This window comes from Ursus arctos, unplaced genomic scaffold (genome assembly GCF_023065955.2).
Source record: "Ursus arctos isolate Adak ecotype North America unplaced genomic scaffold, UrsArc2.0 scaffold_31, whole genome shotgun sequence".
NCBI lineage: Eukaryota > Metazoa > Chordata > Mammalia > Carnivora > Ursidae > Ursus > Ursus arctos.
In genome coordinates this window covers 3,303,523-3,326,797 of record NW_026622997.1, presented here as the reverse complement: position 1 = coordinate 3,326,797, position 23,275 = coordinate 3,303,523, and the positions used below count along the sequence as shown (strand labels likewise).

The 23,275-nt window shown below is 49.6% G+C and overlaps 1 protein-coding gene across 7 annotated transcripts in view; it reads left to right on the top strand.

Annotated features, from left to right (window-relative positions):
- CARMIL1 (capping protein regulator and myosin 1 linker 1) overlaps window positions 1–15,797 on the top strand; it is a 304,353-nt gene extending 288,556 nt beyond the window's left edge. For 4 of the 7 annotated variants that reach the window (XM_057305071.1, XM_026511255.4, XM_048225494.2 and 1 more), the window contains 5 exons: window positions 973–1,054; window positions 2,126–2,338; window positions 5,011–5,151; window positions 7,495–7,644; window positions 14,743–15,797. In XM_057305071.1, the coding sequence (XP_057161054.1) occupies window positions 973–1,054; window positions 2,126–2,338; window positions 5,011–5,151; window positions 7,495–7,644; window positions 14,743–14,879 (723 nt within the window). In that variant the 3' untranslated portion in view covers window positions 14,880–15,797. The remainder of the gene's footprint in view (window positions 1–972; window positions 1,055–2,125; window positions 2,339–5,010; window positions 5,152–7,494; window positions 7,645–14,742) is intronic. The other 3 variants (XM_057305073.1, XM_026511258.4, XM_057305072.1) reach the window with 2 other exon arrangements.
- Window positions 15,798–23,275: the final 7,478 nt, after the last annotated feature.

Sequence of the window (23,275 nt, the reverse complement as noted above, 5' to 3'; positions counted from 1 at the left end):
AGGGCGCTCCTGCAGCGCTGGCGCGGGGCTCCCTTTCTTCGGGATCCCTTTTCCTCAGTGACGCCAAACAATGTGCCCATTCCAGCTGTGGAACCCGGTGCGCATTCCTTCGCAGAGACCTGCGCAGCCGCCTCCCCCAGCGGAGCCTCCGCAGTCGTGCTGAGGGAGCCGGGCTGGGGCTCTGGTAGCGGGGTGGGTGCCCTGCGGGGAATCGGCGCCCCGGGCGAGTGTCGGGCCAGCTGATTGGTACATGCGGCAGATGAGGCGGCTCTCACCTGAGTTTCACGTAAGCCCTCCTACAGCATCAAAAACAGTGGGAAGCTGGGGGCTGCCAGCGGCTACACCCAGGCTAAGCCTGCATTGGGTTTTTTAAAATTAATTCTTTAAAATTAATTCTGTTTATCCATTGCCTCGTAAACAACAGATTTGTGTCCTGTGGTTCTGCCTCGGTGACAGGGAAGGCCCTGCCTGTTATAGGCCCCCTTTCCCCTATCTTGTACATTGACGTTGAGAAGGTTTCCACTGTTTTTAAAATTTGATTTTGGGAACTCAGCTCGGAGAGAGCGTCCCATCTACGTACGGAGCGTCTGTGCCCTGCGGTTTGGAGCATCAGGGGCTGCCGAACCTGTGTAGGCTTCCACAAAACAGCAACAAAAACCGAAAGACCCCCCCACAGGAAACAGGAGCTGTCCCCAAGCCCACTGGCTTCCTCTGAGCCCACGCACCTGTCACCCAGGGGAGCGTTCTAAGGAACTGGCCACACCCTGGACCCCAGACCGTGAACGCAGAACAGAAGCTGCTCGTCACAGCTTTGTTCAGGGGGAGGCTCAGGGAGACAGAGAGGTGGGACACCGTCGGTGTGAGAGCAGCAAAGGGGCCATGATTTGTTGTCATTTATGTTCCACTTCAGTCTTTTTCTTACATCTTGAATAAATATGCACCTTCCCGGGGTTGTGTGCTTGAATTTTTCAGAAGCTTGGGAATGATGCCATCTCTCAGGATTCCTCCAGCCCGGCCTTGGGCAGCACAGAACGGCTGGATGGAGGTGGGGCAGGTAAGACCATCACCCCCTAAGGAAAACACTTCCCGTCTGGTTCCAGGAGTCACACATGATTGAAAGAAGAAAGATTAGAATGGGAGGGGAGAATGGGGCCCTGTACCGTGTGCTGTCAGCTTTCATCGGACGGCCACGCCCCTCCACCTGGGCCGTGCCTCTCACCCCGCTAGCTGTGTGCCTGGACAGGGCACCTTTTCCAGTTTCCCAAAGGGAAGAACTGTCTTTGAGGAGAATTCCCCAACTGTGGGCATCTGAGGAGTAGGGGGAGGCAGGCTCATGGCTGATGTTCAAAATAAGCCACACACGGTAGGTGGAAGGGGGCCCATTTTTTGATATGAAAGAATGTTCTTTCCTTTCAGCATGAATATCCACTCTCCTCTGTCCCTTGGACTTTTCGGGTGTAGTAAGAGTAAGACACGTTTGATGGGAACTGAAGAGTAACTTACAAACTGGGTGTCAGAAACCTCGCTGTGCTGTGTGAAAGTCCTGTGTTGAGCTTGAATATCTTCATGCAGTAAGAGTTGGAATGTAGCTCGTGTTTAACCAGCAGGGCTGGGACACGGGATGACATCGCTGAAGCCGTTCACGGTTCTAAATGGGAGGTTATGGATGTCAGCGTAGCTCTGCTCACTGGGGACCAGTGGCCAGACCCCCACCTGCTGACGACTGTCCAGACCCGAGGCGCCTACGGTTGGCTGTCCCTGTAGCTGCACCTCATGCCAGATCTGAGAAAGATCTGGGTGCTTCCAGTGCATTCAGCACCGCGTGCCCTCCGTCCGTGAGCGTGGACACAGACACGCTTGAACTTGACGGGTGGAGTAGTCGCGAGTGGTCGGAAGAGCACCAAGTTCGTTGCTTTTCCACAAAGAAGTGTAGTCTTCTGCCAGCGTGTTGTGATTCCAGAAGCATCCAAGAGCAACGTGCTTCAGTTCTGCAATATCTGTGATGAGAGAGGACAAGAAATGGTTGTAACAGTTTATACCAGACCTCCACCGGCTTCAAATGATTGTTTCATTCACCTTTGTGTTTTAAAGTAAAGTGTGCTCTTTGTCCCCATTTTCACGGCAGTGCCTAAGCTGCACCCGGGTGTCGTGGAGAGCCGCTTCGGTGTGGGAACACCTGAGAAGAATGCCAAAGCGGAGCCCAAGGCAGACACGGGCTCCAGGTCGCGGAGCACCTCCAGCACCCCGACCAGCCCGAAGCCCCTCCTGCAGTCCCCCAAACCCAGCCTGGCAGCGCGGCCCACCATCCCGCAGAAACCGAGAACCGCCTCGCGGCCTGGTAAGGGTTCTGCTGGGCAGGGGTGACCCCCGGTCAGGTGGCTTCCGGGGCTGGCTGGGTCGGGACTCCACCCACGGTTCCAGCGGGTGCTGGTGAACATGGGCACAGAGGGTCTGTAGGAGGGCTCAGAGAAACCTGCCAGCAGTTTCGACAGGGACAAAGGCTGAGGAGTTTCTTTATTCAACACCGGGGCCTAGGGCCTCAGAGACTGTCCCTGCATTCAGGCCACAGGTGAGAGGGCCAGACGAGAAGACAGCCTTGTGTCGTGTTGGCCCACGCGCAGGGCATCACTGAGCTTTCCGAGAACAGTCTCGGGGGTCTACAAACCCTTCAGAAGGCCGTACGTTAAGGATGGGGGCCACAAAGAGGGAGAGTGTAAGTTCCTCTCTTTTTGCCCCATAGTCCGTGAGATAGTAGGGTTTAGAACAGGGCTTGGCAAAGTATGGGCCTGTTTCTGTAAATGAAACGTTAGCGGCATGTAGCCAGGCCGTCTGAATCCACACTGTCTCCGGCGGCTTTTGCGCTAACGTGGCAGAGCGGAGTTGTTGTGACAGAGGCCATTTGGCCTGCAAAGCCCAAGGTATTTACTGTTTGGCTCTTTCCAGAAGACATTGCTGACTCTTGTTTAGAAAATCTACTGATAGAAGAAACTTAAAAATATTAGAAATGGATTAGACTCTGCCTTTTTCTCTCCTGTAACTGCTCTTCCCTATCAGGCTTTTTTTTCGTTTTTCTTTCCCAATGGTCTGTCATAAGAATTTCCGAACAATACAAAAGTAGCATGGGTAATGTAGTGAACCCCATATCACCTCTTCACTTTACTCCGCCATAATAATTAGGCAAATAGGCATAGAGGTGTATATAGTCAGATTATGCTCGTCACCATCATTGCTTCAAATCCGAATGCTTCACCTGTGCCAGACCCTGTTCTAAGTACTTTATGTGGATACACTCCGAATGTCCCCACCACAGGTGCGGGAAGTGAGGCCCAGAGACACAGTTTGACAGGTCCCACAGCTGGTGAGCAGGAGCCAGACCCTAGGACATGCCCAGCTGTAGGGTGACTACTCCCACCAGCCTCCTCCCTGTGGGCATGTGACCTAGAAAGCAAGACATGCAGCTCATCGTAGGCATTCATCCACACTCAGAGGATTGGGTAGAATGAGAAAAAAGGCAGTGTCGCACGTGCCCAAACTCATTCCACTGTGGGTCTTTCCCAATTTCCCTCAGACGTGTCTTTTGTTCACCAAGTGGCCATCTGGTTAATGCTCGCTGATCTTCGTAGCCCATTGGTCCCTCAAGAAACCCAATGCCCAGTCTTCAAAGTAGAGCCACAGAGGGACCCTTGCGTCACCTCAGGCAGCCAACCCTTGAAGCAGGTCACCTAGAACTTCCTAATTCTGCTCAAACCTTTTTACAGACCGAAGTTTGTTATGATGGGAAACGCAGAACATTCCTTGGTGCACACAAAATATCTTCATAATAGAAAGAGTGGGGAGAATGAAGGCAAACAATAATAATTACAAGAATTTTTTTAAATGACTACTCAAAAGTAGGCTGGTGTTTTCATCAACAAGGTGTATCTCCAGTCTGCAGTGAGGGAAGGGCTCTTACAAAATGGACCTAGCTTGTCGAGTACGTTGGCTCCTCAGTTGGGAATTCTGAATGTCACATTAGCTGGATTCCCAGTGTTCCGTCTCAAGGAGCTTCTGTTTTCAATTTATTTGTTACATGTGCTCATTCGTTTCTTAGCACTTAGTGTATCAAGACTACATTTGTTTTTATAGCACTTGAGAATTCAGCCAGGCGCTTTCAGATCCGTCCTCTCATCTCCTCTCCGCAGCTCTGAGAGATTGCAAGCAGGGAAAGTCTTTTATACCCTGCTCATTTAGCGAAGCATGTAGGAGAGTTGAATCGGAAGTAGACGGCTAAGGAGAACCTGACCAAAAATTGTCTTCTTCGTACGCAAACACACACACGCGCGCGCCAAGTTCAGACAACCTTGCGGACCACAGAGCAGAGGAAGGAGCACCATTCAGGAAATCCTTTCAGTTAGAATGAAATAGCACAGCCTTTAGAATTAAGAGACTGCAGTTCACATCCTAGCAATTTTGTCATTTTCCTTCAGCAGGTCAGCTATGAATCTCTTCACTTGTACAGTAATCACCAAAGTCCTTCTAGTTCTAAAAGTCCGTGATTCCAAGTTATTCTTCGTGGTCTCAGTGTGTGTATGCACACCCACGTCCGTGCGTGTATATGTTTGTATGTATTCTGTGACCACTTTCCTGGATTCGGCAGCAGGCAGAGGCAGGGGGTTATAAATACCACGTATTGGGGGACCATCCAACAGCCTCTGTGTCTGAGCAGGAGGAACGTTGAGGTCACTTAAAGTGTAATTTTCAAATAGCAGCTCATTGAAATTCTGTGTCTGCAAGGTAAATTCACATCTATCTGTGAATGTTAGAGATTTTAACCTTTCATAAGTTCTAATTATTTTCCCCCCTATTGTTTGTAGATGTTACTTGCAGGAATACAAAACTTATGTTTTGGCCAGAAAAATTCTGTGACGCTTTAAAAAATTATTGGCCATTCATATTGAAAGATTAGTCTGGCTTATGTTTTCGGAATCCAGTTTGTGGAACAGTTGGATTCACAAGTTTGTGTCTCCCTAGAGGACATCCCAGACTCTCCATCCAGCCCTGGCTCCTCTAAAATCGCTCTTCTTCCGCCCGTGCTGAAGAAAGTTCCATCGGACAAGGAGAGAGATGGCCAGAGTAGCCCCCAGCCCAGTCCCAGGACATTTTCCCAGGAAGGTAAGAAATGTTTCCTCTACATTCACTTTCTCCAAGGAGAGTTGTTTCAAGAGAAAGGAATTAATCTTGGACTCAGCCAGTACCTTAGAGTTTAAGTCAGCATCGCTTGGACTAAACTTTTGGAACCAGAGCAGTTTCCTCATTCAGAAACTTGATTCGGCATTAGTGGTGACACTGGATCTTAACAAAGGACCATACCCAAAGAGTGAAAACATACCGGACACCCCAACCCAAGGTTTAACTTCTTTGTAATCACTAGGTGCTCCTGCGCCGGCTCCCGGCAGGTAAGGGGTGCCTTAAATACTTCGTGAGTCATCTGGTGCTACTCAGAGGCCCCTAGGTCCCGTTAGTTCCCAGAAGAGCTTGGCGCGGTTGTAAAGGACCGCTGCTGTAAAGCGTCACGAGCAGTCCCCGCAGGCCCGAGAGACCTGCGAGCTCCTTCCGCGTGCTCGATCATGAGGTCAAGCATTCCTTATCCTCACCAGCGTGGCACCTGCACGGACTTTCAGGGAAGCATTGTGCCCAGTTGGCTGCTTCTGATTTGCTGGGTTAGGAGCAGAGCAAGATAATCCTGGACTTGGCTGCCATCTCCCAGAATCAGAGGAAGAGTGTCAGTGGAGGTGAGGTGTGTTTGGGGTGGCTTCAGCAACCCACCGTTCCTCTGCCCCCCACCTCCCTCATTCTGTTAAATACGCGATTGACTTTTGGGTTCTGTCCTTCATAAAGAGTAATATAATTGCCATCTCTAAGCCCCACCTATAAAGAAATTCCAGAGCCACACGAGTCATTACCCATGCCCAGATGGCTCTCATTATCGTTTGGGGCTGCTCTGTTTTATTTTAGATGTCTGATGCTTTAGAATTCCTTGACCTTGCAGGCTCTGACATCTTCCTCCACTGGCCTGTTTCCTTTTATTAATGGTAGTCTTGTGTCGAAGTTCATAGAAATTTCTGAGTACTGTCTTTGTGACTTGGGAGAATAATAATAAAGAAGATAACAACAACAAAAATAACACTTCCTGCTTTCTCCTCTCCGTTCTGCAGATGCATTTGGTGGGTACAAGCTTCACTCACCTATTGGCTCTAGATAAGAGAAGGTAGGGTTTTGACCAAAGCTGATAAAACACTCATGTCAAAGAGAGCAGCTAAAGCCATGAAAGGTAGCTGGTGCCCATAGTCACTTTACTTGGAAGGAAGAAATACAGGCTTTGGTGTTACAGCCACAGCCCTTGGAAGGCTCGGTGTAGAAGGAACACGAGCCCAGTCAGACTGACGGGCCAGCGAGCGTCCCTGGCAGCTCCTCCCCCACTCTACCCTCGTTTCCCCTTCTTTCTGCAACTGCCAACTTTACATCCTTACTTGTAAGGAAGTTTTGAAAATTGCCTCACGTGTATGAAAAGCGATGTGTTCTAGATGCCCGTACGATTAAAACAAGGCCTCAAGTAACCCGCCAGCCTCCCGAGCTAAGCACGGGAACCATGGCGCCTCGAGTTCGAGCGGGTGAATGCTGACGTGCCCTTAGCGGCTTTGGCAAAGTCACGCGCTCTTTCCGGAGGAACTTCCCTGCTCCTCAGACGTTTCAGAGCTCTGGGGGGGGGGGGGGTATCTGACGCCTTTCCTCGCTCCGCCTTGAGAGCAAACACGGATGATGATGCCCCCATCTCTCTAGGTGGGGACTGGAGAGTTTTCCCCTGGGATCCATAGTAAGTTAACCACAGAGATCATTCTCATGGTGTCGCTGGGTGTTGAAATTGGACTGAAAACATACGTGCAATCCGAGAAGAGCACGCAGACGCCCACGGTGGAAAGAGTCCGACTTCAGTTTCTTTATCGGCTCACCGGCTCTGCTGGCCCAGGAATGTGAGCCACTCGTGAGCCCGGTCTTTTTCTTTAAAAATGTTCCTGATGTGCTCGTTCCTATTTTCTTGTGCATTATTCATGCTGGTTACTTCATTTCCTTGTTCCGTGCCTCCCTTTGGACTAGCGTGCCCAACTAATTTCTGAAACAGGTAAATTGCTATGATTCTTCTGGATTATTCCATAGTGAATGTGATTTTCATTAATCCATCCTGGAATCAGAAGTGGTAACACAGGGGCCCTTTGTTAGCGCCCTTTGGGGGCAGCCTCGGCGCTCACCTCATTGTGCAGCACATTCCCATGATGTTGGCTGTTGAACTCTGTAGGTGGTGGTGTATGTGTGCAGGCCCAGCACTGCAGGTTCCTGAAATCCTAAGTGGGGTGGGTTCTCTGATATTTAATTTTCATATTAACATTCTTTAATATTAATGTCAACACGGTGATGCATTTGCTAATACAAAGGGTAAAATGAGTCCCTTTTCCTCAGTAGTGCAAAGAGGAGATTATTACAAAAGACATTCAGATCATGACAGTGACAAGCCTTCCAGTGGAGGGAAAAGATCTTCAAAACTGTACCCCACCATTGCGGAAGAGGAAGTGAATGCAATTGGGCACAGGAAGTCACAGCCAACAAATGGTTAGAGCCTTCGGTTATCACCCCTCACTGCCCCAAAGCTTACGAACTGGCACTAACAAAAACAAACTTGAACTGAGTAACTTCTATCCCGGGACCGGCTCAGGGATTATTCATACAACTGCTTTTATTTTTTACTTTTTTATTTTTTCCTAAATGGCAACAGGATGGTCCTTCTCTCTGGGGCAAAAAGGATGGACTTAAAAATCTAAAATTAGAAACTCTTAGGAAAACTCTTAGGAGGAGGATCAAGTTACTTTGGAGTAGGGTAACTTGTCCTTTCAAATTTTCGTGATCATGTAGGTTTATTTTTGTATCTGGGGTCGTGCCTCCTTTTCTCTTGATCTCTCTATTCTTCTGTTAGATTTTAATTGGGATCGGGTCAGAAATTCTGGGAGTAACACACTTTCTACCTTTCCAGAGTACTGGCCTAACCCCTTACCTTACGCCCTTTCAGGAAGGGATCGATAAAAAGCCAGCATTACCTGCAGCCCGCACACCACACCCATGAGCTTCATTGGACGTTTGATGACCCTTTAGTGAGACAAAGTACCAATTAACTTTTCAACCTGTGAGAACAGTTTATTCAACTTTACAGCAGTCGCTCTTGGGCTCCTGTCGTAAGCTCTGGAGGGTTCTGCTCAGCTGAAGATAGTCCCAGGAGACAAAAAAGGAGACAGATTTCAAATCGGCTTTAATCTCCAGTGGGAAATGTTAGAACAAGTGTAGCTGATTCAGAGAGGAAATGTCTTTTCTGTGACTCAATATGGATGCTCTCGCTAGCTGATCACTTTTTAAAAATTTGCCGTGAAAAATCTTTGAAAGGGAGTCTTCGTAGCCTAAAAGAAAAGAATATAAAATATCCTGATAGGTGAGATTCCTTTGAAGTACCTTTTCCCTTGAAACAGGGCACCTGTCTTTCTGTAAGACTCTAGCGGGGGTTAACGTGTGAGTGTGTTTAGACCCCTAGTCATGAAGTGCATGGCCCAGCATTCTAACTCTAGCCCCAGCCCTTCATGGCCTTCTAAGAAAGCACCCCGGATACCAAGTCAATGGGGTGATCTCATTATAGGCATAACTCTTCTTTATTGCAAAAGGAGAAACCATTCTCAAACTGCAGCACTTCGTTACTGATAGTATACGTCCCATGACCCACCTTACAGCCTGACAACCCACTGACTTACGTACGATGCCTCCAGTGGGGACTTCCCTTGACAGAGGCTTAAAAACCACACAACAACAAAAAAAGCATCTACTGGTCCCCCCACGAGCAACAACCTTTGGAGCCAGGTTTCTTGGCCAACGCCATTGGATGAGCCCTGTGCTCTGACTTGCCTGGTGACCGGCACGCGCTAGCTAGATGATGGAGCGGACCGGATGGAGTTAAGGACGCACCCCACAGCATAGGGCACATGCAAACATTCTGTTTGGGCCAGGTAGCACCTGCCCCTAACGAAGCTTTTAGAGGATTTCCTGAAACTAATATGTCAACTATACTCCAATTAAAAATTTTAAAAAATACCAGTGACTACACGGACACTACTGCGGAATCCTATGTTTGACCCTATAATTAAAAAAAAAAAAAAAAACAAAAACACTATGGCCCATTGTTTTTGTACATAAAGTTTTATTGGAACACACACATACTCGCGCAAATCCCCATGGATTTCCTGTGTGGTAGACTTGCTTGTAGACACATGCTTACAATAACTCTTCTCTCTGTAAGAGATTTTCTTGGATATTTTCAAGAAAATCTATTATCTTCAAACAATAGAAAAATTATATAAATGAACACCTAAGACATTCGTTTTCTGAAAAGAGGCAGAGTAAATCAGGAGCTCTGTCTCTATATTGCCTCGTTTGATAAGGTTACATAGATGTTTCTAGATTTTGAAAATTTGCATTTGAACTATTGTATCAGTTGACTTCTCTCACTTGAGTATTAACAAAGCACCTTGATGCCAGGCAGTGTCCCTGCTTCTGAGAAGCCCCTGAAAACACTGGGCACAACACACAGAGACCACCCCCAGGACCACCCTGACCCTGCAGGAAGGCTTTGAGAGAGAGTAAAAGGAGGCTGACGACAGGAATAAGCCAAATCATAGAAAGGCAAGGAATTCTGTGCCTCTCGCAGATTTTCCCATGGCCGCTATTGGCTTACGATCCTCGCCGTGGTGGGCTGCACCCAAGTTTGATGGAGTCAACAGGACCATCTTGTATTTGCTGTTCTGCCTCAATTTCTTGAAATATAGATGGGAACCAAAAAAAAAAGTAGTTTTTATGGGAGCTTCAATTAAAGTCATTTTTTGTCAAAGATTTTAATGTTGTTTTGTTAGTGCCAACTCCTGCACTTGCCTGACTTCACCCTTGAGACCCGCAAAGCAGTCTGCTTTCTGAATAGTCAGCTCCTGGTTAACAGGTGACGTCTGGCGGAGCAGTGCTGTTACACCGCCACCGTGCTGTGTGCCTTCCTTCAAATCTGTCATGAGCAGCTTCCTTTATGCTTCAACAGTTTCTCGCTTTCCTAAATCAAGTAACCGTGTAACAAACAGAGGCTATTGTTCTCAAAGCAGGCTGCATCGTTGTACCATGACTACTGTTGTAATTATGTGGCTATTTTAGTATTGACTTGACAGGTACAATGCTCACTTTCTTTTACTGGAAATCTCTGTCACTTTTGAATTTCACGTCCTTTCCTGTCTTGCGTTTAATGATAAGCTGTGATGTTTTCATTAGAGTGTGTCCTGTTTTCCTGAAGAAAATAGTTGGTTTTGGCTTTGTATGTACTGTGACGTGTCCTGTGGGTCCAGGCCGTCCTATTCTGAGATTCCTTGTCTGTGTCTCCTGCTTCTGCCATAGTCCAGCCTGGAGCCAACCAATACCTGGCTAGGGTTTATGGTCTGTAAGCCGGTGCTCTGTTTTACCTTTTTTTTTTCCCCCACCAGATCTGGGTTCTACTACCCCTATGAGTTCTCCAAAAGAAATTTAACAGTTGGTCGGCAGTTTTGGCTCTTACCAGAAAGGAATAAAAAAAAATCAGGGCCGGCTACTGGATATTATTTTTAACATCATCATGTTTTCTTCCTGGGAAATATGAATGTCCGTGGAGCTTAAAATGGAGAAAAGCTCCAATTTTCAAATGCATCTCTAATTCTGAATTTATCTGCACATTTTGGAAGCTTTAAAGTTAGCACGTGTGTGTGTGTATATATATTTGCGTGTGTGTGTATGTGTGTGTGTGTATATGCAGAGTCAAATCCTCTCCAAGATTGATAGCTTTCATGTTCGAGCCTCTCTGCCCCAGTCACTAGCGCTGGAGACGGGCGGTGGGTGCACGCGGAGTGTTTGTGTTGGATAAATTACCTGTTCACTTACACAAGTATTTTTTATAATTTTGACGGTACGTGGAATGGCAGTAAACACGTGTGCGGACACACGTATAGAGATGCCCCGCACGTTAACTGGACGGATACTTGCGTTGAACAAGTGGAGTAAAGCGGTCTTATTTTTTTTTTAATCCTGCATAAAGTCAAGCATTAAATCAGGCTGCCTATGAGAAGGTCCATCTGAATTAGTAAACAAGGCTGGATTTTATAAATATTTTAAGATAACTTCTAGAGTTTTAAGTTTCGAGCCGACATAGTCTTATTTGGACCCTCCGTCAGCGGGAGCTTGACCAACCCTACTTCAGTGTAATTGTAAGTAGTGTCCTAATTATATGTAATCAAATAGGTGGTGCCTAAGGACTGGAAAACTTGACAAAGAACATTCCCCCTACGAAGTTGTTTGCACCAGTGATCTGGGCTGATGAGAAGGCGGAGGCTGGGAGAGCGAGCGCACTGGCTGCTTGTCTGCTTCCAGTTCCCTGGTCTCACCTGCTTCGGTCTCCTGTCCGCTCAGCGGCCTCCCTACAACACCAAGGAAATGCCGGCTGGTCTCATGATCACTTTCACAAGTGTTAGAGTTTAGGCAAAGAAAGGGACTATTTTTAGAATGAATTTTTTAAAGATTTTTTATTTATTCGAGAGAGAGCACGAGTGGAGGGAGGGGCAGAGGGAGAGCAGAGCAGGGAGCCCGACGTGGGGCTCCATCCCAGGACCCCGAGGTCAGACCTGAGCCGAAGGCAGACGCTTCACGGACTGAGCCACCCAGGCGGCCCTAGAATGAATTTTTAAATAGTGTCACTGCCTTAGTGAACTGTTTTGTCGGGCCTCCGGAAAGACCATGGTATTCCTCGCAGGGACTATGCTGGACGAATTAAAATCGGCGCCTGCATGTCTGGCAACCTGAAACCCAGCCTGTTAACTCACTGACATCTGCTGTATCCTCGCCACATCCCCTTCTGTTCCCCACACCCCCACACACCCCCACCCCCGCACCCCAGCCCGGAGGACTCAGAACCAGTGTCCCTTGGATGTGGACTGAAGGACATTGAAGGACAGTCTGCTTTCTGCAGGAAGATTCCTATGTGGGATCTCTCTGAATTTCAGTTAGCTGCACCCCAGTGACCTTGGTCCATGTTGCTGGTTTTTTTTTTTTAAGATTTTTTATTTATTTATTTGACAGAGAGCGACAGCCAGTGAGAGAGGGAACACAAGTAGGGGGAGCGGGAGAGGAAGAAGCAGGCTCCCAGTGGAGGAGCCTGATGTGGGGCTCGATCCCAGAATGCTGGGATCACGCCCTGAGCCGAAGGCAGACGCTTAACGACTGCGCCACCCAGGCGCCCCCATGTTGCTGTTTGTACCTGTGACATAAAGATTATTGATGGCATGAATGTCTCCATTTTCAGACAGTACTCTGATGTCACAGAACATGAATTAGGCCTGGGGTTTTGCGGAAGCTAAAATACTGGGAGGGATGAAAAGGTTTGAATCTAAGAATTAGAGCAAATATGTTTGCTTTGAAGACAAATAGGCAATATATCACCATGTTTATTTCTTCTTTTGAACCTGTACTGTTGGAAATTTATCTTTGAGTCACTTGATACACAGAAACAACTCATTTTGGTTTTTAAAGGGAATGAACAGAATTTTCTAGCAAGATTTCCTAGTAATGCTCTATTTTGAGGTCAGATTATTGCCGAGTGTCTTTGAGACGAGGACATTAGAAATCCGCTCTGCTCCCTCCCGTTCACATAGCTCAGGCAGAAGCTGAGAACTCGGAGGGCTGACTGTGTATTACTGTCGGATTGGTTGCGTGATAAAGGACAAGCTATATATAGAAACCTATTTTGCCTTTTTCCCCCAAACCTGATGTGTTGACAACTTTCAAAGGACATTTATTTTTTTTACATGATTTAAGCTAAAAAATAAAATCAGTTGTGATATTTATTCATCACTTTTCCATCTGAGAATTTGCTCAAAAGTTTTGGGTAAAAAGAGGTCAAATTTTTTTTTAATTACTTACTTTGGGGACGCCTGGGTGGCTCAGTCATTTAAGCATCTGCCTTCAGCTCAGGTCATGATCTCATGGGTGGTGGGGTTGAGTCCCACATCGGGCTCCCTGCTCAGCGGGGACTCTGCTGCTCCCTCTTCCTCTGCCCCTCCCCCTGGTTGTGTGCTCTCTCTCTCTCAAAATAAAATATTTAAAAAAAAATTACTTGTTTTTATGATGAGATTGAAATGCTTATCCTTTTCAGAAAACTAGATAATTTCAATTTAATGTAATTAACAAAATTAAAATTTTTATTGTCTAGAGCTCAGAGTCTGGCTCTGACAACCAGATCGGAAGGGAAGTACTTTCTCATGTTTGTCTTTTGACTATTAGGTTTCAGGAGCGTTTACTTCCTGAAACACCCTTTAGTGGGTTCAGCATTGAAACAGCTAGTTCCTGGCAAGATGAGTTTTAACATGATCAGGCCGATGAGAAGCCCCAGATGAATCTCTATCTCTCCAGGCCTGTGTCCCTGGTTGGATCATTTGAACTTCTGAGTAGTGAGGTAGCTTTTCTCTTCTTCAAAGCCGTGCAAAGTGGGGGGTTGGTATTTTTAGCTTAAGTGGTGTTTACACTATAGGATTGATGAGTAATATGTAATAATCCTTAATGGCCTTGACGTATATGGTACCAGTGAAGCTCTGGTCTAGTTGTAAAGAACAGAGTCTTTGAAGAAGAGAGAGATTGTGTTCATTTTATTTTTTTAAGATTTTATTTATTTTAGAGAGAGCGCACGCGAACAGCGGGAGGGGCAGAGGGAGAGAGAATCTCCAGCAGACTCCGTGCTGAGCACAGAGCCTGATGTGGGGTTCGATCTCACGACCCTGAGATCATGACCTGAGCCAAAACCAAGAGTCAGATGCTCAACTGACTGAGCCACCCAGGCGCCCCAAGAGTGAGAACCGGTTTAAATCCGGATTCCAAGTTTACAAAACTTGCCTTCCAGGGCAGCTGTGAGGAGTAGCAATCATAGAGCCGAGTGTGAAGGAACTTGACACGTACCAGACGTTCAGTTCGGGCAATTACTCCACTTTGTCAAGTCGCAGGGGTCCTTCATGTTTATATGTGATCACAGCAGGCAGCCATCCTGGCACTTCTTTTCCCCAGAGGCTAGTTCCAAAAGGATTGACTCTACCATGGGTGGTAATATTTAAACTGTTCGTTTCCTAGAGAGTAAGACCATGGTTTGCTGAGACTCAGAAAGGTCTGACCACGGTTGCTGGGCCCTTCCTCGTGTCCTGGCCCCAAAGCAGAGGCAGCCAACTCTAGATGGTGGCAGAAGGCATCAAGTGGGACATCTGTCTGGCCGTGCCTCCACCAGGCTCCGTCTGTCCTGTTCTCTTGGCCACACAAGGGGCGTGAGGGGTCGGAGGGGCCCTCTCCCTTCCCCCATCCTCACCCCCTGATTCTCAACCACAGCTATGAGAGGTTTGCCCTCTCATGGACTGGGGTTTTTGTGTTTTCTTGTTTTAATTTGTTTCTGTTTCTGTTGGTTTGTTCTTAATTTTTGTCTTGAGTCTCTACACGTAGTTGGTGAGTTGTTTCTACGTACGTTCCTCCCGAGCCCTCCCGCCTCTCGGGGCCCCTGCATCTCGCCCCGTTATTGGTCAGGCCGTTGACTGTACCTTGTTCATCAACTATAATGACATCCTTCCCTTTCTGTTTCAGTTTCAAGGAGAAGCTGGGGCCAGCAGGCCCAGGAGTATCAAGAGCAAAAGCAATGGTCCTCCGGTAAAGATGGCCACCAAGGCAGCAAGTCCAGCGACTCTGGGGAAGAAGCAGAGAAAGAGTTTATTTTTGTGTAAAGGTCCCCGGGCAGACGGCACAGGGTGCTCTGTTAGCCATTAGAGAGGAATCAAGGGCGACACCTCTTCCTACTTCCGACACTCTTCTCCTGGTGCTTTTTTCTTTTCTTTCTCCTTTTTTCTTTACTTATTTTTTAAAAACAGAAACAGACCCGTTTTGGGGGTGGAATCCAAACACAGTTGTTTGGTCTTCTCCCCACCCCTGGCATTTGAGTTGGAAGCATTCCTTCATATGTCTTCAGGGAATGCCAGCGATTATCCGTGGGTCCTACTTGAATTTTCTCTGAGGCAGCTACAGTTTGCCCTGCAAGATGAGTTTTGGGAGGTAAACAAAGGACTGGACACATAAGTCACACAAGTAACACCACTGGCTGACCGTGGGGCACCGCTGAGTGTACCCGTGTCAGATCTGCACTCGATAGAGCGGTTTATTCTTGAGGTCTGCAACTGCACCTTGTAAGCACATTAGCAGAGCACACTAATAAATAATTTGTATAAATTATATATATTAGATCTCGGCTATGGTTTTTACGTTCTCCCATGGGGAACTTCTTCCTTCCTGATGTGGAATTATACATTTAAATTCGGTCGGTGACCTTTGCAGGACCACCAGTAAGCACAGTGAAGAACAGAGTTGAGAGAGGCCCTCCGCTGACGCTACCATGTGCCCAGGCTAATGTACATAGTTGATTGGAATGAGGTTTTATGAATATTCGTGATTTTTGAAGGCCTTTAATTTCTGTCTGCATATTAGCTTTTAATGTATGATTTGAAGGAAGAATACTTTGACACCTGTAAAAAATCAAAACACTACTCTTTTTAAGACATTTCACAAATATTCACTTACATTACAGGCTAAGGTATTTTATTCATATGTATATTTATACCAATAAAATGATTTTACAAGTGGAATTTGGACCTTCTCTGTTTTTTGGTTTTTTTTTAAAGACTTTAGAGAGCAGGAGGGGCAGAGGGAGAGGAAGAGGGAATCTCAAACAGATTCCCCACGGCGTGTGGAGCCTGATGTAGGGCTCGATCTCACGACCCTGAGATCAGGACCTGAACCGAAACCAAGAGTCGGACACTTAACTCACTGCACCACCCTGGTGTCCCCTCTGGTTACTTCTTAAAGTTAGGACTGGCTTGTGGTAATGAACTTTGTTGTTTCCAAATTCTAAAATGATCACAGACCCCAGATAATGAAACCTGTTATATTCAAAATAAATGTAGCTTGCTAATCCATTGCCTGCTCTCACCTTTGGGAAAAAGATGAAATTAATCAAAAGTTTATGAGTTTGATCCACTTCCTGTAACTTCAAATCAAGGGTCGTGTCAGGGGTGCAAGCGTGAGCGATGAATGTTGGCAAGAAGAATCATACAAGTTGGGGCCTGTGACATGACTGCCCCCCCGACACCTGGCATAGACCGAGTGCCAGGAAATGTGGACCAAATGGTTTCCTGCCACTGTGTAGATTCTATGAAGACAGATGAGATTGTTTCTTCCAAATGCAGCTCTGTCATCAGTGCCCATGGGAACAGACACCTCTCTAATGGCTGTCAAAGTAGGAGAAACATGGGGACAAAGGTGGGCCTTGGTGAGCTAACAGCCGTAGGCGGCGTGATCCAGCCTGCACTGGGAGCGGATCTCAGTGGAGGGGGGGAGCTCGTGCTGTCCTCGGTGCTCGGAGGCCTCAGAGGAGAGGACGTGTGCCGGGCCTTGAAGTAATACCTTCCTAATCGTAGGAGCACACACCCCCCAGTGCGTGACAGGACCCACGGGAGCCCAGACGCGGTCGTGGGGAGATAAAGAGCAGGATGTGCTCATCGCAGAACAAACACGGTCACGTTCACCTGGAACAGTATGTGGTAAAGACCACACCTGAAATGTGGACCACACCTCTGGATTCTGTTGTCGAGAGAACAGGGAGAAGGCCAGGCCCCGATTGGCCTTGGTGCTTTATTGAAGAGTTGCAACTCGACTGTATGCAAACAGGCACCATTGCATATTTTTAAGCAATTCTAGAAGATCTGGAGTATATGCAGATAGAGCCTGTGGACCAGGCAGGCAAGCAGCTGCGAGAACCCTTCACTTCCCCCGGAGAAGACAATCAGGGGACAGCTGTCGAGACGCCCGTGGAAGAGAAAGTGCTGCTGGTGGGGGTCGGGGGTGCGGGCAGTGACCCTCTCCACCTGCTACACCTGCAGACCCACCACAGAGCTCGGGCCAAAGCCACAGCACCCTCACTCCCTGGCTTCTAGTGGGCAACTTTCACTCTAGCAGCTTCCACCGGCCTGACCAGGACCGACTCAGAGTGGTGCCCAAGCTCTTTCTACCCAAGTCTCCTCCCCCCTTGCCTTCCACGGCGAGCAGCCGGCATCACGTGCGAGGGTGCGCCTCGCCTGCCGCTCCCTCCACGTTTATCCTCCACGGACATTTCCCCCAGTAAATAAATCTCTGCAGGCTCATCCCACATTGGCCTCTGCTTCCTGAAGTACCTGAACCCCCACACTCTCCCCCGTACCGTGTCCCTCAACCAAGTTCAAGGACGCAGGGTGTGTGTCTGCTGAGCTGAAGGCCCGTGCACTTTCCTCAAAGTCTGTGGGCTTCTGTGTGTTTTGTGAATATATGAGAGAGAATTTACGCCTCAGTCCCTTAAAGCTGCCCTAACAAGTACCGTAGACTCAGTGGCTTAAGCAGCAAACATTTCTTTCTCATGGTTCTGGAGGCTGGAAGTCCAAGCTCGAGGTGCGGGCACTCGGTGTCAGCTGAGGTCCTGCTTCCTGGTTCATACGTGGCTACCTTTTCACCGTGTCCTCACAGGGTGGAAGGGACAAGGGAGGTGTCTGGTGTCTCTTTTTCAATGGCAGAAATCCCATTCATGAGGGCACCTCCCTTCTGACCTAATCACCACCCCAACGCCCCACCTCCAAATGCCGTCACACGGGGGACAGGTCTTCAGCCTAAGACTGTGGGGAGGATACGAGCATTCAGTCTGTAGCGATTACTACGTGACTCTGAGAGAAAGATACCTTCAAGGCAGAGTAGACTGACTTCTCAGGTCCTCCAGGCCTTTGGCGATCCACCCACACCTTGATTCCAGGACCCCTGTCAATCAAGTGCAGCGGAAGTGAGGGGAGCCGTGCTGCCTCCAGGGCCCAGTGAGGCCAAGTGCTGGGACCGCAAGGGAGCAGACCAGGAGCTGCACGTCCCAGAGAGCCCACTGGCCTGGCCAGATGGCAGGGCCTGAGCATGGAGGGGGCCCGAGCCTCCCAGAAAAATCCCAAGACAGAGAGAAGCAGAACGGTTGCTGGGAGGGGTCTGGGACTCTTCCCGTTAAGCTAAATTACAAAGATGATTTTCCTGCTTGTGCGGTGTACAAGCCCGGAATGAAGAATGAGGCTGATTCACAGCCCATCCCAGGGATGCCGGGGGGGGGGGGGGGGGGGGGCAATAATGCAGGAGTCACAGGTGGCTGCATCATGCAGGCCGACCTTCCAATGTTACTTTTCCTGAGTTTCTCATCGGTCACTTGGGTTCTCCTTCGCACGTGGCACGGGCCAGCAATTGTCAGGCGCGGGGCAGGGGTTGGAGAGGAGTCAAAGTGCAACTAAATACTGGCCACTGACAATTCAGGAGGGGAATGGACCCCTGGTTTATGAGGGCAGGGAGGCACCTGCAGGGCCAAAGCAGTGTACCCCGCCCTGAGTACCTTGAAGGGGGCCTCAGTGCCTACTTCTAAATCAAAAATTTTAAAAATGTTTACTGCTTGAATCTCAGTGTACTTTTCTTTATAATACTCCGTATCCTATTTATATAAAATTATATCAAACTGTATTTATATAAAATCTTTATTCTGAGAACGGGTCGCTAGACCTCAGGAGGCTGCCAGAGCAGAACCACGGTTCAAGCAAGGAGAGGCTGGCTCCAGGCCACGCAGGGCAGACAGTTCTGCACAGGAGAGGGAAACGGCTCTTTCCTGGGCAGATTCCCTCCTGCTGTCTTCGAAGCTGTTCTCTGTCTTCCTGAGCCATGGGCGCCCCTGAAAGATCTTTCTCATCGGGTCCAGGAAGCGCCTAACATTTAAAAATCATATATATCTGTGAGGAGCACATAGTTGTAAGAGTTGGAACAGGAGCTCAAACTTCAGTGTAAACACCATCTTTGAGGCTGGTGGAGACCCAGCTCTGCTCCGAAGCGAGGACGGATGGCTTTTCTCCACCAAGGTGAGCGGCACGACGGCTTGGTCTTCCGAGAGCCTGGGAGACCGAGGTGGGGGGGTTGTTTTACTGGAGCCATAACTGCCGTGTAAGGTTAGCCTCAGGCGTGGGGCATGACATCCTGGCGCACCGCAAGATGACGTACACACAGTCTAGTTCGCAGCTGTCCCCACACAGTCGCAAACGGGGCCTTCCAAGCCTGACCCTCTCAAAACCGAAACTTGCAGTACGGTATCATTAACAACCGTCACCACGCTGTCCACGGCGCCCCCGGGACCCACTTATTTTAAAGCTGGAAGTTTGTACCTTTTGACCCGCCTCGCCCGTTTGGCTCACCCTCCACCCCCTGCCCCCGACAGCCACCAATCTGCTCCCCGTGTCTAAGAGCCTGGGTTTTCGGCTGGCTTGGTTGGGTTTTGTTGGATTCCGCACGCAGGTGAGGTCACGCAGGATTTGTCCTCGGCTGCCATGTCACTCAGCATAACGCCCTCCAAGTCCACTCATGTCGTGGCAACGTGTCCCTCTCCTCCCCGGCCGAGTAGAAGGTTCGACGGTGACTCGGGCATGAGGAGGTCTACGGATCCACAGACGCCCGCTGTCGCCACGGTAGCTGCTTACTCACGGCGGGGACACACCGCGTCACGCGAGGCCGCACAGGAAGCCCCGGCTCAGTCGGGGACAGAAGCAGCCCGGGGACAGCAGGCCAAGAGCGGGCCTGGGATCGCCACGAGAACCGAGGCTGAGGACTGGCCAGCTGGAATCCCTTCCGCGGGTCCCGCAGTACCGGGACTGTCCTGAGTTGAGGGGTACCGGCCCGGGCACGACGAGGGCCCGAGTGGGAACCCCCCGTGGAGGGGGCCGCGCGAGGCCCGTCGGACGTGGGAAGCACACTCCCCGCTGCACGAGGTGTGCGGTCTCTGCGAGCCGGCGGGCCCTCCAGCCTCAGCAAGGAACCCGACGTCAAAGCCGAGAATTCCAGAAAATAACGGCCCCAGAGGCTTGCTGGCTGGAGGCGTGGTACGCTCTGGGGAGAAGGCGGGCCGGCAACCTCTTAGCAGAACCAACTGATCTTCCGTCGGCCCCGCTGAGCTACGATGGACACCAGGCCGACACAGCCAAATGTTCTCATGGAACATCCTCATGCCTTTGGGCATCTTCCCAGCACCCTGGCCTCTTCCCAGCCTCCCCCATGCCCCTCATCCTCCTGTTGGGCTAGTGGGTGAGAAAGGGGCTCAGCTTGCCTGGGTTTGTGGGTCCCGGGGGGCCTTAGAGGCTGAGGAGAGGAGCAGAGGGGTGGAAACCAGCACCCCGAGTGTCCTTGGGTCTGAGGGCTGACTTCTGGTCCAGAAGGGGCTGGCCCCAAGGGGACTCTGGGCTTGGCTGGGCTGAGCCTGTCCGAGCAGGAAAAGCGATCGCTCCAGGCTTGTGGCCGGTTCTGGGAGGACGGCTGCGCTCACAGCTGGTCCCGAGGACGTTCCGTAAAACACTCTGGCCACTGAATAGCTTTAAAAAGGAAAGTCTGTGTCACTAGTGAATTCAGCTGAAAGAGGGAGGAGGAGATTACATCAAAGTCCCGGGAGCATGAACACACACGTTAATTAGATTGATTCTTCCTGGAAAGGGCAAGAGGAAGAAACTTCCACCTCACTAAATCCGATTTTATTTAATTCGATAATGGCCAGAAGTTCGCTCTCCAACCACTGGTGAGAGGCACACAAGGCGAGACCCTGAGGCAAAGGAAGGATGGCATACAGCTCAGACTGCTGGCAGCCCCCCTCCTGAGGCACGGATGCAAAGGGACCCGCAATGACAGCAACGAAGACAAGCAGCAAGAAGCCCCTGTGCCACGTGGGGTTCTTGCAAATTTGATGCCAGCATGCTGCTTCTGAAATTCCCCGTGTTCAGGCCACACAGAGGAGGGCCACGTCAGTGGCCGCTTTGGTGGTCGGCAAGGCTGGGCCGGCGTGACCACGGCGAGATGCCTTGTAGAAGAAGAAGGATCGCTGTGCCTCTTGCCTCCTTCCCTTCCCCAGTGGGGCCCCTGCCTGGAGGAAGAATCATGCCAGGCTCCCAGAGACTGGAGGGGCTGCCAGCCCCCAGGGACAGCATCAGACAGCATGTCCAAGTCCAGCCGACTTCACTGGGTCCCCAAGTCGTCGGCCACGGAATCTGGCCGCACAGCACATTCCCTGACTCCTGACAACATGTGCAACACAAGCCAGGCTTCTCACCCCCATTCTGGTGTCTCGTTCGGTTCACGTGGTCAGTGTTCGTTGAGCAACTATTACGCACCAGGAAACGGTCCGGGTGCGGGTCTTTCTGCTAAGACTAAGTTCCCATCCTCTGACTCATGAAGCTTTGAACTCAGGGAACCAATAGTCTAAAAAAAGAGAAAACAAACTAATGAACGAATGACATAATTTCACAGAATGAGAGTTCTCTGCATGGCAAGGGACTAGGCAGCGATGATGGGGGCTGCTATTTGCATATGACAGGGATCTTTCTCCCCGATAATATTGTTTCCGATTAATTTATGCCCCCCCCCCCGTTGTGGTGGGTGCTGGGAGGCACCATCTGATCTCGGTTTAGGAATAACAGATTTACCACTTCTGCTGCCACAAGCCACCTTGCTTAAAGTCTAACCCCCGCCCCTGGGGGCTGGTCAGTGCAGGAGTAAAAGGTCCCAGTTCTTGACCCCAAACCAGGACAGCTGTAGAAGGTCACCCCATGTCCAGAACTCTCCAGAGCATCATAGCTCAACTTTGCCCTCTGCCCAGTCCGATTCCTTCCTTCCTTTCTATTGGCGTTGATCCTAAGAGCTTGTCCCAATAACCCTCTTACACAATGATTTCTAGCTCAGAGCTGGCTTTCTGGTGAACTAATCTGCATCAACTTTGAACAAAATGAATTTAAAATAGTTCAATTTAAAGTAGTTATGTTGAACTTAAGACCCTATGTATGTATATAGTTCATATCAATAATGTCTCGGAGACTCTAAGGCCCCCTGGGACGGCACACCCAGGTCCCTCCCCTGCAAACACAGCATCCCCCTGTTCTCCCATCGGCCTCTTGGCATTTCCTGGCCTGAGGGAAGACGCCCTCTGGGGAGAAGGTCTGCCCTTACAGGCTTTTTAGGAGAGCAAACTAGTTTTTCATTAGCGGAAGCTGCATAAATTGGATTCTGGAAACATCCAGGAGACCCCCTCTAGCTTCTCCCCAGTGCTGCTGCCACCTCTCCTTACCGCTCCGGAAGAAATGGGCTGTGACCTTTTCATCCGCAAATATTTACACATCTGCCATCTGTCCTGCACCAGGCTGTGAACGACCCGTCTCCTTGGAAACCACACCCAGGCCCACATTACCAAGAGCTGCCCCACCTGGGAGCCGCTCCAGAGAGCTGAGGTCTCCCAGGAACCTTTCAAAGCCACTGGTATTGGTTTGAGGGGCCTTAACCCGTTTAGCTCGGGTTTGCCTGTTTTGTTTCTTCCCATTCTGTCACGTGCTTCCCTCTCTCACCCACAGCTGCTGCCTACTGCCAGTGAGCGCTCCCCTGGCTTCCCTGTCCCTCACCTTGCTTGTTCCCCTCAAAGGCTTGTGCCAACACGGTGGGCTTAGTACTCAGAAGTTTCTGGCATTTGTGAAATAAATGCTTCCAAATGCACTATTATTCACAATGTGCAGGTGAAGAAATGGAGAAAGAGAATAATAGTTAGGGGCCTTCTGATAATTCCTCCAGAAAGAGGAGAAGAGGACAGTAAGAAGAGCGAACACGAGCTGGGCTTTGGCTACATGTCGGGCACTCCACGTGCCTTCCCCGTGCACAGTCCTCAGAGCATCCCGGGAAAGGAAGTAGCATTACCATCCTCGTTTAAAAAGAAGGAATTTGGGGCACCTGGGGGGCTCAGGCCATTGAGCGTCTGACTCTGAGTTTGGCTCAGGTTGTGATCTCAGGGTCCTGAGATGGAGCCCCGTGTTGGGCTCCGAGCTCAGTGTGGAGTCTGCTTGTCCCTCTCCTTCTGCTAGCCCCCCCCCAAATAAATAGAGAGAGGGGGAGAGCACAGAGGGAGAGGGAGAGGGGAAGGAGACTCGCCGAGGGAGCACAGAGGGAGAGAGCAGAGAGCCCGATGCGGGGCTCAGTCCCAGGACCCTGAGATCATGACCTGAGCCGAAGGCAGCTG